Source organism: Triturus cristatus, chromosome 1_1 (genome assembly GCF_964204655.1).
Source record: "Triturus cristatus chromosome 1_1, aTriCri1.1, whole genome shotgun sequence".
In the NCBI taxonomy this organism is placed as follows: Eukaryota; Metazoa; Chordata; class Amphibia; order Caudata; family Salamandridae; genus Triturus; species Triturus cristatus.
This window is the reverse complement of record NC_140579.1, coordinates 123,292,790-123,309,981: the sequence shown is the minus strand read 5'-3', so window position 1 is coordinate 123,309,981 and position 17,192 is coordinate 123,292,790. Positions and strand designations below refer to the sequence as shown.

The 17,192-nt window shown below is 46.4% G+C and overlaps 1 protein-coding gene across 1 annotated transcript in view; it reads right to left on the bottom strand.

The window, feature by feature from the left end:
* Window positions 1-17,192, bottom strand: part of LOC146869740 (uncharacterized) — a 507,514-nt gene that overhangs the window by 292,118 nt on the left and 198,204 nt on the right. The window contains exon 3 of the mRNA XM_085640288.1: window positions 1,546-1,818. Coding sequence (XP_085496414.1) covers window positions 1,546-1,818 — 273 coding nt within the window. The remainder of the gene's footprint in view (window positions 1-1,545; window positions 1,819-17,192) is intronic.

The following is a 17,192-nucleotide window of genomic DNA, read 5'->3' as shown; positions in this document are numbered from 1 at the left end:
CAAACCGGGTAGAGTGGAGTTGGGTAGATTTACGTGGGGTAGATTGCGGTAGAGTGGAGTGGAGTAGATTGCAGTAGAGTGGAGTGGGGTAGATTAGGGTAGAGTGGAGTGGGAAGGACGGAGTGAGGTAGAGTGGGTAGGATGGAGTGGGATAGAGTGGAGTGGGGTAGATTGAGGTGGAGTGGGGTAGATTGGGGTAGACTGGAGTGGGAAGCATGGAGTGATATAGGCTGGGAAGGATGGAGTGGGGTACATTGGGGTGGAGTGGGGTAGCGTGGAGTGGGGTAGATAGATTGAAGATTTAAAAGTATGCTGCAGCAATTTTCAGGCAACAATAAAAATGTCAAGATGACGCGGGTGATTAATGCTGCTGCTGGTGAGAGATGGGACTCATGTCTAGTGTTAGTTTTGACTGATCATGTAGTAGCTCAGAGGGTTAATGTGCCTGCTGCAAAGAACCGTGCAAGTGACCTACGAGTAGCACTAAAAGAAAGTGGAATGCTTGTGAGTGAGAGATGAGGGTTCTCTTGGAGAGGGGTAAGGAGGAAATTTGTGGAGAAGGTGGTCATAGGGTGGGCAAAAAGACTGTCGCACCGGACGGCCCAGCGCTAAAGCCGGCCCTGGTGTGGAACATGGAACAAAGTCAAAGGTAGAAAATCTATTCTCACCCACTTCCACCCCCCACCATGATGGAGTAGAGAGCAAGGAAAGAGTGCGGGTGGGGTCAGAGCACAGACCTCATACAGAGCCCCCACAGGCACGCTTTATCTCCCACACACAACAGTGCACCCCCCTCCCTTCAACGGGCCGGGGGGGATGGTGGGGGCAGACCAGACTTCGCAGGGGCACAAAAGAAACCCCAATCCCCTCAGTGTAACACTGCCCCCCCCAGCTCCGTGCCATACAGCACTGTCAGTGCGTGTGCACAGAGAGGAGTCGGTGCCTGGTGGGGCAGTAAGTGCTATATAAACCCCCATAACCCACCCCTCTGCAGTGCCAGTGCCTGTGCACAGAGAGGAGCCAGTGCCAGGTGGGGGCAGTAAGCGTTATATCAACCCCCATAACCCACCTCTCTGCACTGCCATTGCCTGTGCAGAGAGAGGAGTCAGTGCCTCGTGGGGGCAGTAAGCGCTATATCAACCCCCATAACCCACCTCTCTGCACTGCCAGTGCCTGTGCACAGAGAGGGGTCAGTGCCTGGTGGGGGCAGTAAGTGCTATATCAACTCCCATAACCCACCTCTCAGCACTGTCAGTGCCTGTGCACATAGAGGGGTCAGTGCCTGGTGGGGGCAGTAAGCGCTATATAAACCCCCATAACCCACCTCTCTGCATTGTCAGTGCCTGGTGGGGGCAGAATGCGCTATATAAACCCTGATAACCCTCCTCTCTGCACTGCCAGTGCCTATGCACAGAGAGGAGTCAGTGCCTGGTGGGGCAGTAAGCGCTATATAAACCCCCCCCCCCCCATAACCCACCTCTGTGCACTGAGAGGAGCTGGCGCCTGGTGGGGGCAGTAAGCGCTATATAAACTCCCATAACCCACCTGTCTGCAGCCTCTCCGCCCCGAGCTTCAGGTGTTTCTTCAGACCCTCGATGCACGTCCCCTCCAGGTAGTCCTTCCAATACTGGACGATGCTCCTGTCCGAGTTCCACTGGTCCTGTGTGATCCTGGCGGCATCCATGGCCGCCGTCCAGGTCAGTCTGTCCTTGTCGAGGCTGATGAAGTCGTGTCCGTCGAAGGCGTATTGTAGGAACCCCCCCATGGAGCTGTCGTCCCGGAGCTCACAGCCGGACATGTACTGGAACACGTGGAGACCTGAGGGGGGGAGATGAGAGTGAGGGGCTGAGGAGAGGTCTAAAACCTGCAGGCACAGAGAGCGAGGAGACCAGGGCCGGCTTTAGTGCTGGTGGCGCCCTGTGCGACAATGTTTGCTGGCGCCCCCCCAATGACCACCACAGATTCTCTCACTAGCACCCTTTAACAGTGACTTGGAGCATATTACCAAGGACGGCGTTAAAAATTATCGCCGGTTTAGCGGCAGAAAACTGTCGCTAAAGCGGCAATAATGGGCTTGATAATATGCCCTGGAAAATTACAATAGAAGCCCATGTTCACACTAGGACATAGACTTCTATTGGAATTCTCAAGGGCATATTATCAAGCCCGTTATCGCCGCATTAGCGGCAGTTTTCTGCCGCTAAACCGGCGATAATTTTTAACGCCGTCCTTGGTAATATGCCCCCAAGTCTCCATAACAACACGCTCCCAGATGCATTGAATTAGTTATATAGCGCCACTCATACCAGTGTAGGGCGTCCGAGCACTTTGCATCACACACACATTACACAGAGACAATCAATCATACCTGTGTAAATCAGTGTATAGGAAATGTTACATAAGCCAAAGGACTAAGGAGCATATTAACTGGCCTCACATAGTTGTAGAAATATTATCGCCGGCTATCGCTGTAAATTATCGCCATGATATCGCTATATTAACAATACATAGCGCTATGGCGATAATATTTCAGCGATAGCGGTGTTTACAATGGAACATCGCTGGTTTTCCAGCGATGTTCCATGGAAAACAGCGATAACATTGCTGATACGACCCTGTGGTCGTATCAGCATAATCCACCTGCCATTATTAGTATGCCTTAGTCTGGAATTTAACAGACGTTAAATTCCAGCGTTAAGGTCGAAGTAGCGAGATTTTTTTTATCTGCACCTACTTGTTAATATCACGAAGCTGCCTTCACGATATTTTCATGTGTTGTTTTCACAGTCACGCCGAGGCGAGGCTGTGAAAAAACGGGCTCTACATCAAATAAACACGCGCTAGTGTGTCCTTGATGATATTGCGATATAATTATCGGCACTTTTCGCCCGAAAATGGACGCTAAAGCGGCGATAATTATATCGCCAGCCCTTGCTAATATGCCCCTAAAAGTGTATGAGTCACATGTCATCCATACTGGTACGCAGTATAGTTTAAGAGTGCTTGGTGTGGAGAAGCACAAACTCAGAGTTGAAAAAGAAACAGCATAGTTTTCTTTAATAATAAGAATCGATTTCTAGCCAGATTAACCCTTTTTGCAACATTAATCAATGTTCTAATAATGTATACTTTGCAGTGTGTATGCAGTTCTAGGATGAGAGTTAATAGCTCACTATTGTATATTAGGACTTTAAGTTATAAATTGCAAGTAACAAAAAAGATGTCTCTTATGAAATCAGTAACCTGCTGATCTGTTTACATCATACGCACTCTGTAATCTACTTGGTACACCTTCTTTGCAGCAGGCATATTAACCCTCTGTACTAACTTCACCGAAGTCAAAACCTCAACTATAAAAAATGCTCATCTCTCTCCAGGAAGATAATTAATCACACAAGTTATCTTGACATTTATGTGCGGCCTGGTAATTGCGGGGAAAGAAAGGCTGCAGCAGGTGCTTCAAAAGCATAATAAACTTTCAAACCCGGCCCCCCCAGGAAGCCAGCACCCAGTGCGGTGGCACCGGTGGCACCGCCCTAAAGCCGGCCCTGGAGGAGACCCCCCTCCCACGCACCCCCAGAACCCCCCCACCCCTTACCCCGCCCTCCTCCCGGAGCTCACAGCCGGACATGCACTGGAACACGTGGAGACCTGAGGAGAGAGGAGAGTGAGGGGCTGAGGAGAGAGAGGCCGGACACCTGCAGGTAGAGGCTGAGGGGTGACACAACCCCCCATCCTCACGCGTGCCCCCAAAACCCCCGCCCCTCTTTCCACAGCCGATCATCCGCTGGAACAGACCCCTCCAGGCACAGACAGTGTGGGGAGCCCTGTAGGAGAGTAGGGTCTGCTTTCTATGTTCACCCCCACTTTTTGCTTTTGCTTTACTGGTTTTCGACTTAGATGTGGCTGTGGGCCTGCTGATCAGACCCACAGCCCTGCTGTTCTCTCTCTAAATTAATACTATGTACTTTAGGTGCATAACCCAATTAGATAGGATCACCTTATTGACCCCTGTACAGTGTACCTTAGGTACCCAGGGCATAGGTGTACCCTAGGCCTACCAGGGGCTGCCGCATGTATTGTGCCACCCCTGGCCTGGCCTTCCATTATGACACAACTGGCTGATCACTCAGCTGGGGCAAGGTCGTGTAATCACTCCTTGCTTACGTGTAGTATTCCTATACCTACCTTATATATAGACACATGTGTACCTATCAGCCACTCCAATGGCAGGCCTTAACAATCCTGGAGGCAGAGTGCTTGGTAACATGTGAGATGGTGCTCTAGCATGAGCTGAGCCTGTCTGCAGCTTTCGAAACCATGTCCTTATAGCTGTTCTATGAAAAAGCCTACCATATACTCTTAAAGTGCCTTATAATCTTAAACGGTTATGGTAACTATGGTTTGGCTTTATCAAAACATGTTGTGTAAGGTGTCTAACACTTTGGAATAATACCCCCATCACATTTCTGGAGATGAGGATATTATCCCTCCCTTCTAGAGGGAGAAGACATGTTGAAACCTACGTACCCGGTTAAAAGTTAACCAGAACCCCAGCATCACAAAATGGATGCTGCTGCCACGACACAAGTCTGACCTCCTGCTGCTGGGAGTGATCCCGGCACGGGAGGCTTGGACAAAAGGTTTCCTGCCTTGGGAGGTGCGAGCACCACCCCAGACAGGCCTTAGTGTATTGGGGCAGGGAGGGATGAAAGAAACGAGACACTGCCTGGAGCACACAAGGTGTCCCATGCATAGTCCAGTTCAAACCGGTGCTGGGGCACTCCAGCCCCAGTCCTGGCGCGAAACTGGACAAAGGGAAGGGGGTGTAACCACCCCCCTCCCAGGTCCCACCCATAAGGCGTGACCTAGCAGGCAACCCAGCCCCCCAGATTAGTATACGTGTGGTAGCTGGGCCCCAGGAGATTAGATTATCCTGAACCTGCAACTTGAACAGAAACTCTGGGCCTTTGACATTCGACGAAAGAAGAAGACTGAAGAATCTCCCTTGTGGCCAAGGAGTGGTCACCCTGTGCAAACAGGCACCATCAAGAGACTTACCCTTTGCTTTGCTGAAGTTCTACGAGGGACCGACTGCAAAGCCCGACCAGAGCCTTGACTTCCAGACTTCTCCGACCCTGATCCACATCCACAGCCGAGCTGAGATCCGTGGAGGCGACGAGAGACGTGGGACCGGCTACCTGGGAAAAGTGGCGATTATCTTCCAGCGCAGCTGCTGAGGCACCCTCGAAGTTGTGCACCGGGGATTGAGAAGCCCCAACCCAAAGCCCCACACTCCACGAGTCCTGCGTGGGGCCCTTCTGCATTTTCCTGCTTGCCGCGTCTGTCCGGTTACTTGCCCGTTGGCTGGTAACCTCAGTGACGACACACCTTTAACTTTCCACTGCTGGTTTGGCTCCTCCAGACTGGCTCCTGCTCCTCTGCAAAAGAGAGGCACCCCAGACCTTCCTGGTCTGCACCAGAAGCAAGTCCTCCATTCTTCGTGGGTTCCGCTTGCCAAGGCTTGGTGAGTCCTAGTTCGACTTTGACGCCGCCAACAGCAAGAGCCTTCGTGGGACAGCTCGCCTCCTGGTCCTGGTCGTCCTCAACGTCTCCTGGTACCCGTTGCTGCTGCGACAAGCTTCTCCTCTTCACCTGCAATCTCCCGACATCACCTGGTTCCTTCCTGGTTCCACGTGGTCACTGGCTAGTGACCCAGACTCTGTCCCTTCTGCTTGCAGGTATCCTTCCTTCTTGATCCCAGCCTTGGGATCCACCGGACACTCTTCACTGACTGTCTGTCAGCACCTTTCCTTCAGGCATCCATAGGAATCGATGACGAAACCCGACGCAACTTCACACCTATGCACCCGCAGCCCGTGGGCTAGGTAACTTGGGTACTCCGGTGCTCATCAGGGTATTGACTATCCTAGTGTCTAGTTCTCAAGTCTCGACTTCCTAGTTACTCCAGAAGTGTCCTAAATCTTAATAATTCTAAACTGTACTATTTCTATCGATTATACGCATTACGCGTGAGTGTTTCCACTCTGCACCTGAATCCCGTGGGCCTTCCACTTCCTAACCTTTGGTAGTGTAGTGTAGCCCCAGCGATTCCCTAAGCCTAGGCCTATCCTATTTCCGTGACACCACTTACTTAGTATATGGTTTGCGTGGCCCCTAGGGCCTAACTGTATTACTTACCTGTGTGACTTATGTATGCTTGAATAAGACTGTGTTGTACTTACCTCGAATCTCATAAAGAGTGCTGAGGGTTTGACTAGAATAAATACACTTTATTTTATATATATATCTGTTGTGGTGTCCTTTCATTTGGTATTCAAGGGGTTACAAATGGTATAACAGCTGGCTTCACATGCCATTCAGAGTTTAGCCTAAGACTGCTCTTGTCCATGCTACCACTAGGATAGCTGGTCTATAAGGTTGACTTTACAACCAATCACCATAAGGGTTGTTTGGACTGATATAAGGTATACACTAGAACTAGTGACATCATACATCAGGCCAACTTCTCACAAGCCCTCCCTCTGGAGGGGGGTGGGGGGAGGCAGACAGACTGTGCCTGAGGGAGAGCAGCATAGAGTGAAGTAAAAGTCCGGAGACAAGAGGTGAAATGAGAGGGGGGGAGGGGTGTCAGAGAGACGGTCCGATGTCTCCAGGCAGAGATTGGGGGGAGCCATAACCCCCTCCTTCAACCAGAGCAGCCAAACACCACCTGGACCTGAGGGGGAGAGGCAGTGTGAGGGGGCGGGGGTGTGGCACCTCAAGCCAGAGAGTTATGGGAGCCCCCGCACCCTCATTGAACCATCCATAGGGGGGTGAGGGGCTGAGGCGGGGGGCAAGGGTGCCAGGCAGACTGACTGTAGGCAAGAATCCCCCTCCAATGAGGCGGGGGGCACAGGAAGAGTGAGATCTGAAGGAGGCAACACAGATTGTGTGGGAGTAGGAGCGAGGAACAGTGAGGCCCTTGGATGCCTCCCCCCCCCCATTGTGAGAAAGTGGCTCTGTATATACTGTTCCCAAATAGGTACAGGGTGTACAGAGTCCACAGTCCCCAGAGGTTTGGCAGAGGCTAAAGTTAGATATAACCTTACTCTCTAAAGTGGTAGCTTGGTCGAGCAGTAAGGCAATATCAGAGGACAGTGTAAAGCATTTGTTGCACACACTCAGTCAGCAAATGGTCTCATACACTCAATAACTGAACTCTAGGCCAATGGTTTATATATAAAAAATATATGCTTGTTTTATTTTAGAACCAACAATAGATGCTTTATATAAATACTTTTGCAATATGCAATTGACTTTTGTAGAAAGTTACAAGTGGTTGCAATAAACAACACAATTTTAAACACAATCATGCATTGAGTTCAATGGAAGTTTCAAGTTATTTGCAACAGATTACTTTTAGGATTACTTTTGGAATTCCAGGACTGGATCCTAGATTCAGTCCTGGGTCAGTACTTGGAATCAAGTGCTAAAAGTCGACTTAGTTACTGTTATGATTTTTAAACATTATTTTGCTATTTTAAAAGTTGACACTTAGAAAATATTTCATAGAACACAGTCAATGATTTCCTATGGAAGAAAATTCAAGTTGCAGGTATAGTATGTTCTAGTTACTTTTGTGCCTAGACTCAGTACTGGGACCTTTAGCCAAAACAGGTAAGTAATTACGTTTTCATAATTTATACGATTTTTAAAGAATATTTAAAGTTTGCAGAAATCGACACTTAGAAGCAATTTCACAGAAAAACAGTCAATGGTTTCCTATGGGAGAAAATTGGGTTACTGGTAAGTACGGTTGTGAATATTTTTCAGAGTCAGTGCTGGGCACCAAGATCCAGCACTGGGAGCTCACCTAATAGCAGGTGAGTATTTTCGTTTTCGTTACTCGGCTGATTTTTGGTGAATATTTTAAGTTTTGAAAAGTCCACACTTGGAAGAAATTTCAGGAAAAATCAGTCAATGTTACCTATGGATAAAATTGGATTATCGGCTTTAAGGTAAGTACTCGACTGGCAGACTTAAGGTTCTGGGCATAGACTCAGGGGTCTCCCAGGGTCAGGTAGGTACAGTTGTTTCACCCTCAGCGGCACAGGGGCAGCCGGGTACAGAGAGAGTTAGGCCCAATGTTATCCTATGGGAGGCAGGGGGGCCTTGGTTGATGGCTGCTGACTAGCAGGCCACGCGGCTGTGGGAGCTGGGCTCCTGGTCACTTGCTCAGGGCAAATGGGGAGGTAGATAGGTGTAGAGGTTACACTGCCAGGGCCACTCGGGCGGCTGGGTGCAGGGTGCTTTTGAGCCTTCGGGCGCTCAATTGATTTCAATGGGAAAGCTCCGGTTTAGAAAAAGACTGCAAGCTCAGGGACGAAGATTCTTCAGGTGCCACCACCATTTCGAGAGGTAAGTTGAGTTGTTGGAGGATAGGTAGGTACCCCGGAGTTGGGCACAGGGGGCCGCGGGGCGCCGGGTGCAGGGGTGCCTTTGGTGTTGGGAAATCTTACCCTCTGTTGATCGCGGTTGGGGGGGCACCTGGTTCTGAGGCTGCATGCTTCTTCAGGGAGGGAAGTCGAGGGAAGTCCTTGGGTGCCGGACTCGGGGTCACAGTCGCCGTGGGGTCGTCCTTGTGGTCTTTGTTCACTCCGGCACAGGCCAGGCTTGGCGGGTGCAGAGTGTGAAGGGTTCGTGGTTCTGGGCTGATGCCAGGGATTAGAAGCAGATTTTGAGTAGAGCCTCTACTCATGGGAGTCCCAGGTGCTTAGAGCCAAAAGGTAGCCAGGTCCTCCGGGATTTGTGAGGTTGCTGGCCACAAGAGATGCCGGGTTGGAGTAGGAGCATGTTCGAGGGTCGACAGGCCGGTAGGGCTGGGGCCAAAGCAGTTGGTGTCTTTTTCTTCTTAGCAGCTGCAGGGCAGGCCTTCTTTCTTCTTGCTCTTCTTTGTATTTCAGAATATGGAATCTCGGGAAGGAAGGTTCAGGGTGCCCCTAAATACTAGATTTAGGGGTGTTACAGGTAGGTGAAGGGCAGGGACCAATGGGTCCCTGTCCTGGGGTGGGTACACCCCTATCCCGCCTCTCTCCTGTGGGAGGGGGGCAGTAGCCTAGTCCTGATTGTGCAGGGCTAACCATCTTCATGATGGCGAGAGCCCGCAGATGTGCTTCACCTCGCCTCCCCCACCTGAGGTGTGGGGTTGGCAGGCTGGCACATCCCCTGTCCTTATTTGGGGTTTCCGGCCAAGCTTCCCGCCAAAGTGGGGAGTTGCAGTGGCCTGGGGAAGCTCACAGAGGCGGCATTCCTTTGAAGCTTCCTCCTGCCCATCCTGGGGGAGGAGATCTAGCACCTCGCCCAGGATGTGCATTGTTGCAGGCCCAGGAGAGCAGGGCTCCCAACCCAGGGGTCCAGCAACATGTCTGCTGTGGGGCAGCCTAGGCAGCCTCTCAGACCAGACGTGGATTGTAGGTTAGGTTTCAGGGGGCATCTCTAAGATGCCCTCTGGGGTGCTTGGTACATTAAATCCCACACTGGCATCAGTGTGGGTTTAATGTGCTGAGAAGTTTGATACTAAGCCTGGGAGTAGTTCGCGTAGTTGCGCTTCACAAAGATGTTCTTGCACTACGCGAGCTACGCCTTTTTCTTGTTCGGGAGCATGGTGAGCGTGTTCGGGGAGCTGTTTGCATTCTCGAGGGAATAATATCTAGCGATCTTACCAATCCGGTCGCCAATGGGCGCGGCCATCTTGTTTTTCAATTGTCCCGCCCGCTCGCAATGCCTTATTTCCTGTTCCGGGTTGCGTATAGCGTGTTCGCGATGCGCATGTCGTGTTCGGGAGCGCATTTTACTTGTTCGCGACGATCATTGCATGTTCGTGAGAAATATCACGCGAACTTACCCACGCGGTCGCGAATGGGCGCGGCCATCTTGTTTTTCACTCTATGCTATGGTTCTGGGCCTACTTTTCTATCCTCCCTTAATCTTTGTAATCCTTAGCATTTAAAACATTTTTTTGACTTTTTTTAGTTATCATCTATCTCTCTCTTTCCCTAAGTTTATATTTTGCATTTTATTTCTACTTTTACCGTGGGTTTTTTAAACTTTTATTACTTCTTTCTTACTTCTTCCCCCTAACTTTTTTTTCCCTTCTAACTTTTCTTTTCCGCCTCCCACCCACCCCAGAACCATGGCCAAGGGCACAACATCATCTTCATCTAGCGCAAGGGGCCGGCGGACAAGAGCTGCCAGCTTGCGGCAGAATGCGCCCTGCAGGGGTGGAGGCCCGGCAACTCATTCAGCGCCACCTCCCCTTGACCTTGACGGCAGGCCCGGCTCCGGGTACGCTACCCAGGAGCGTCACCGTCGGTGGGCGAAGGTGCGCCGGGCAGTGTTCCGGTGCTCAGGGGTCCGGCGCACCCATAATCAGCTGGCCCACCGGTGGTCTTACATCCTGGACCGGGAGCAGGACCTGTTAGAGCTGCTAGGTGTCGAGGTCGTTGGGCTTGGTGAGTAACTTATTGTGTATAAATTAAATTTTTGACGAATAACAAGATTACTGCTGCGTGCTGGTAAATTACGTTCCAAAAATCAAAATCTTCTGTGATTGTAGGACCCAGGTGCTCGGTGCTACTCTTACTTGTTTGCAACTTTGTGCTAGCTTGTGCTGATTAATGTAAGAGTTTATTTTAGAGAACGGAAGTTAGGTAATGCTATTGCTAGAGAGACTCTAGTCCTTCCATTGTCCTCCTGTGAAATAGTGGTGGATGGATATTGGATACTAGGTTTAGTTAGTATTAGTTAATAATTGTTTTACGCGGTCTGCGTGACGCCTCCTCTGTCACTGAGTGCTGCTTACCCCAGTCCTCCGTAGAACCTTTTGTAGATTGTTTAGTGAGTGGTAGGCTTAGCAGGGTCAGTCTGTAGCAGAACTAGATCAGAATCATGCAAACAACCCACAATTTGTTGTATGTATGCACAAATTTATGCATGTGTCCTCCATCTCATACATTTGATGACTAAAGAAAATGGAAATGCAGACTTAGTGAACAATTGGCCCGTCTGGAATAGGTGGTGTAGGTCAGGGGTACTTACTAGGCTTTGATAGTATTTGTAATCAGAATGATTATGGAACACTGGAGTGTTCATAAATAAGTAGACGATCCGTGAATGCAAGAAGCAGCCATTAGTCGATCCATCGGATTAGATAGGTCAATTTTATTGCAATTGTTTCCTAAAATGTTTTTTGACTTATTTTTCCAAATGATTTATTTGTTTCACAGCACTCCTTAATGTTTGTCTCTTTCTTTATTATATTTTACATGATCATCAGCACCACTCAGGGGCAAGAAGACGGGGTCCGAGTCGGCGGGACAACCACAGGACCGCTCCTCTACCGAGGCTCCTGCTGCTGGCCCCAGTAAGTCCTCCAGTGTTTATATTGACAATTATATTTCCCTAACTTTTACTGCATCTTTTTTTTCCGAACTATAAATTATGGTTCCACTTTCTAATTCTATTTTTTACAAAAGCTTCTTTGACCTTGACTATCTGTTACCAAATTCTGTTTATCCCTGCCTCTAACTAAGTTCCTTCTAACTGCCTCTGCTATGACTCTCTGTACTACTACTACTACTACTACTATTATTCTGTCTGTAGCTAAGCTTGCACAGTTGGCCACTCTTTATTGAAGGTTTTCTTTGGAATAATAAAACTCAGATTGACCAATAGCTCTAGCCACTGTGTCCTGTCCTTTGGGTTGTCCTCTTCTAGTCTTCTTAATGTTGAGGCTTTGACAATTCCCACAACAAACAAAATGCCCAACCAGATATTTGACTAGTATTTTGGATCGGATAGTACATGATACTACTATTGTTGTAGTGATTCTGCAGAGCCACATACAGAACTATGCACAACAAAATAGGATGTTGGTGATGGGAGATTGGACCTTAATCATCACACCTCAGTCCGAAGAACCCACGATCCCCTGACCGACTAGCTATAGTGTCTCACATTAGGGTCCCACTCCCGACCCCCCCACGAAGAAGATACACAATGATGATGACTGAGACAGACAACCCAGAACATAACACCCTTTTGCTCACTCACTTGTGGAAGTCCACCCCACCACACCAAATACCACAGAGTCTATGTGTATGTTCAGAAGGTTTATTTGAAACAAGTAACAAGCTCTGTACTTCGTTATATGAAATTTTACTACAGCCATCGTCAATAAGCCAGCAAAAAGCATAAGATTAAAACAGTAAACATTTACAAGTGCAGGACAACAAGAACAAGACAAAAGATCTGCTGAATTCTGGAAGACCCCTCACCGTAGAACGTAGAAATACTGGTTACATCATACATCATAAGCTCTGCAAATCTCTGGTTTGTAGAAGGGAATCTTCCGCCTATTATATGAGAAAAATGCTGCGCTTTAGATAGTATACTGCTGAATGCAAGCATTTCGCAGTTATAGCAAACAGTGTAACATGTATGTGATGGCTAAGCAATACAGACTAACCAAACTCCATAACAAATTGGCTTGTTTTTCGACCTCTTCACTTGTACGCAACCGTCATGTGGCCTCAAAGCTGCTAATTAAATATGCGCAAAAAGAGTAGTAGTCCACATGATGAATCTAAAAGGGTTACACATGGCTCAGGCTAATTAGATGACCCTAGGAACCATATCACTACTAGTGTCTGTCTACTGACTGTACTACTCTAGTGCTGATGTATGTTGTATCAACTTTTTTTTCAATGTTCCAAGTGAACACTAATAAAATAGGGGGAGGTTTCCAGGCATCTAAAAATGTGTAATATTTTTCTAGGCATACTACCAACCACCAGAAGGGGGCGGGAGAACTGGCGGCACCTGCAGGAGTGACAGGGGGGGAGCCAGCAGCAGTGGCCGGCGGTGGTAAGTTATATTCATTACTTCTTGACATTACTACTAGATGGAAGGGTGTTCACTACTTCACTGTACTGTATGACTTATTGTTGCGGTGAACATTATACAACGGTTGAAGAAGACACCCTTTACTTAGCATTAGCATTAGCAGCGTGAGTTGAGTAAACAATGGCCTCTTCTATCTGACTCCAACTCAGCTGTGAAGGTTTTATGGAGAAGACAAACTTAGATCAGATGACCTTGATGGATGTGTTGAACAAAGAGGGAAAGAAGGGTGGAAGGACGGGCGAGATAAATAATATGACTGACTGGCAGAGAAGGATATGTTGGAAGCATGCATAGGTGGCTGATAGTAATCAGGTCAGATGCATGGGTTGTTGAAGGATGGGTGGAAGGTGAAAGAGGATGCCTGCCTGGGTGGGCGACACAGTATGGGTGGATTGTACTAGATAGCAAGAATCAGCGGTGTTTGGTTCAAACTCAAAGCCAAGGCAAGAAAGGAAGGAGCGGACGCATGGGTGGTTGTTGGTGAAACCAACTAAGGTTTGTTAAGAGATATATAAAAAAGAACGATAGAAGTTTACTTTAATGGATGTATGCCTGGATGTACTGTCATCAATAGACAGCATAGGTGGAGACTGTCACTGGAGAGTCTTACTTTGAAGAAAAGAAAATGTAAAAGAAACTGCGCCAGAGTAGCAAAGCGGAGGGGAATATAAGTAGTATTTTCAGAATACAGTTGACTCGCAGTAGTTTGCAAGCACGTCTTATAAAGCAAGACAAGCGTTAACTTTTTAGATGTTGAAGTTTTTATAGAGGACGGCAAAATAGAGACCAAACTACATAGAAAGCCGACGGCAGGTAACACTACACTACGTGCAGGTAGTTCACACCCCAAGCATCTCATCAATAGCATACCATATGGTGAGATGCTCAGACTGAGACGCATCTGTAGCTGTGATAAGGACCTCATTATTGAACAAGAAAACAGAAAAAGAAGATTTCAGAAAAGGGGATACACTACCAAATGTTTAGAAGCTGCCATTCTCAAAAGTCGAACCAAAACTAGGGAAACTCTACTCAACACAAACTCGCACTCTAATGATATAGAAAAAGATCAGGAAAATATGTTCAGATTTATTCTTCAATTCAATAAACAAAAAATAGAAATCAAAAAACTTGAGTACAAAAAATTGGCCATTGGTTCTAAGTGACCCTACTATCGGTCATATATTGCCAAAAAAAACAGCGATCACGTACAGTAGGGCTATGTCTATGAAGGACATTCTAGTCCAGAATGATCCATCTAGCCTCAACAAAAATACATGGCTAGCACAAAGAAAGGTTTTTTTCAAATGCAAGGTGTGCAAAGCATGTAAACATGGTACAAATCACACATCATACAAAACCCCTTTAAGTAACAACGAAAATTCCATCACCAAGGCCCTTAACTGTAAATCTGACCATGTCGTATATGTGCTGGAGTGCCCATGCGGGCTCAGCTATGTGGGTAGCACCATCTTACAGGGACACAAGAGGGTACTCCAGCACATCAGAGCTATTAAGAACAAAGACCAAACTTATCCAGTAGCCAGACACTTTAACGAGGTACACAATGCGGATCCCACAGGCCTAACCTACTTTCTAATTGATTCTATTCCACCGAACAAGAGAGGAGGTGATAGGCAAAAACCACTAAGGCTTATGGAAACTAGGTACCTTTTGAACCTAGATACCAAACATCCGAAAGGTCTGAATGCTACCGAAGAACTCTATACATGCCTGTAAACGTCCCAGATCCTTACAAGTTATATCATTAGATAAGAATATTTAGAGGACAAGGGGTATTCTATACTGACAATGACAAATAGCAATTTTATGCTATATATTATTCTGACATGCCAGCCGTCTGACCGTTATCTTAGTTTATTAGTTTATTATTTTTTAACACATAGTGGGTTAACAGGTTTTTATATGTATTACTTTTCGAAATATTCCACTTGGGGTTTTGACTGAGTATATGGCACTTGCACTTTAAAAAAAGCACAATTTACAGGGAACCAAACTAAACAAATTAAAAACATATGAAAATATACTTGTTAAAATTGCAACTTGAAAATACACAGATAGTTTGCATGGTTCATTGACAGATTTTAGTTGATTTGATTACAGTATTTAAACCACTAATCAACTCTATTGTATCATATGACTGTCAATAATTTTAATAATTTTTCTTTCATATATACATATGACATATCAACTAAACGAACACGACTCAATTGGTATTAATCAAAATACAAATGTTGCTTCGAAATGCAAGTATGTTCAATATAATGTTATTTAAACAGGTTATAATTAACATCTTGTTTATATTTATGCAATTTCTTAATTGAAAAATCAATTTTGGATGGTTTTAAATATTTATTTAAAAATGTTCGTTTTACCTGTATTTATTGGCTATTTATTCTTGCACTGTCACTTTAAACACTGGTTAAAGCATCATGCAAACAAAAGTAAAAAAAGAGAGAGAAAAAAATTTATTAAAAAACTACCCACCTGACAGAGCGTGTTATGTGATCAAGGCCCTTCCGGGCTGAAACGCGTCATGGCTTTAGAGGTCTTTTGGGATTAAAGAGTTTATGTTGCTGCATTACCTTGTGGTCTGTGCTTCGTTGTCCTGACAAGTTTGCATAAGCCGGCGAAGTTCATGCTAATATATATATATATATATATATATATATATATATATATATATATATCACTTAAAAAACCATAGGTTTCACACATGTTATAGTTAGCTGGACATTTCACTCGTAAAAAACCATTGAAATTCCCCAGTTATAGTTAGTTCAGATAACTATAACTCGCGCACCCGCAATCCACTGCTCATGATGTCACATATTACATCACTCATGACATGGTCAGTGGCATCACTCATGACATCACTGATGACATCATCCTTGTGATAGAGTGGCGGTCGCGTGAGTTATAGTTATCTGAACTAACTATAACTGGGGAATTTCAATGGTTTTTTACGAGTGAAATGTCCAGCTAACTATAACATGTGTGAAACCTATGGTTTTTTAAGTGAATTTGCAAGGTTTTTTAAATGCTAATTCCTAACTATAACGTGTGTGAAACCGATGCCATTGGTGAAATCCTTCATGCAAATCCAACACCCTGACCTCATAATAGTGCACTGTGGTGGCAATGACCTAGGCACTTTGACTGGGGTAGGTCTGGAAATGCTTATGAAGGAGACCTTTGCACAACTGTTTTCACTTTTCCCTAAAACTGCCTTTGTGTTTTCTAACATATGCCAAAGGCAAAAATGGAACTGGTCCAATCATTTCTGTCCACAGATTGACAAAGCAAGAAAGCACGTCAACAAATCTGTTTCTGCTTTCCACCGAGACTATGGTATGGGTTCCATTTACCACAACAACTTGCGTTACGACATGCAAGACATTTATAGAGGAGATGGTGTGCACTTCAATGATGAAGGGAACAGAGTCTTCCTCTTGAACCTTAGACTCTGCATCGGTACTTACTTGTAGGTACCAATAAAAAATCACTTCATAAACACAACGGCTCTTTTTAGAGCCCCCTAATATCTAAACACTTAAATCTGCATTTCATTTCTTTTTTTCTTTTTTTTTTACCGTACGCGTACGGTGAGCTTACCGTACGCGTACCCCGCGATTTTTTTTAAAATCAATAAATTTTTTTTTTTTACTTTTCTGTCCTTCTTTGACCCCCTTTTAAATGTTATGGGGTCTGTAACTCTATTCCTTGCCCCCTTTTCAAGTTATCACCCTTTTTTTCCTGAGTGAAACACACAAAATGGCAGCCGCTGCTTCCTGGTTTCGACCGATTCGAATGTTTACTAAGATCTAAGAGCCAATCAGAATCGCGCACGTCACCGTACACGTACGGTATGCGCACCGTAAGCGCACCGTAAGCTGGCTCAGATATATATATTGATTTAAAGGCTATTTTCTCAGAATCTACTGAACAGATTTACACCAAACCTACAAAAGGCACTTCCTTGACCTGAGGACTACCTCTCTGCCAAATTTCAAGTAATTCTGTTCCGCCATTCGGGCTGTAGCTCTGTCTAAAGGTCCTATGGAAAAATGCATGGGAAAAACGCGTTTTGGGACCCCCTTTTATCTCAGCCCCCGCTTGACGAATCCCCCCGAGACTTTCAGGGTAGGAGCGGAGCTCAACGCCCCACCTATTTTGAAAATTACGCGAGGATTCGTCGACCGGCG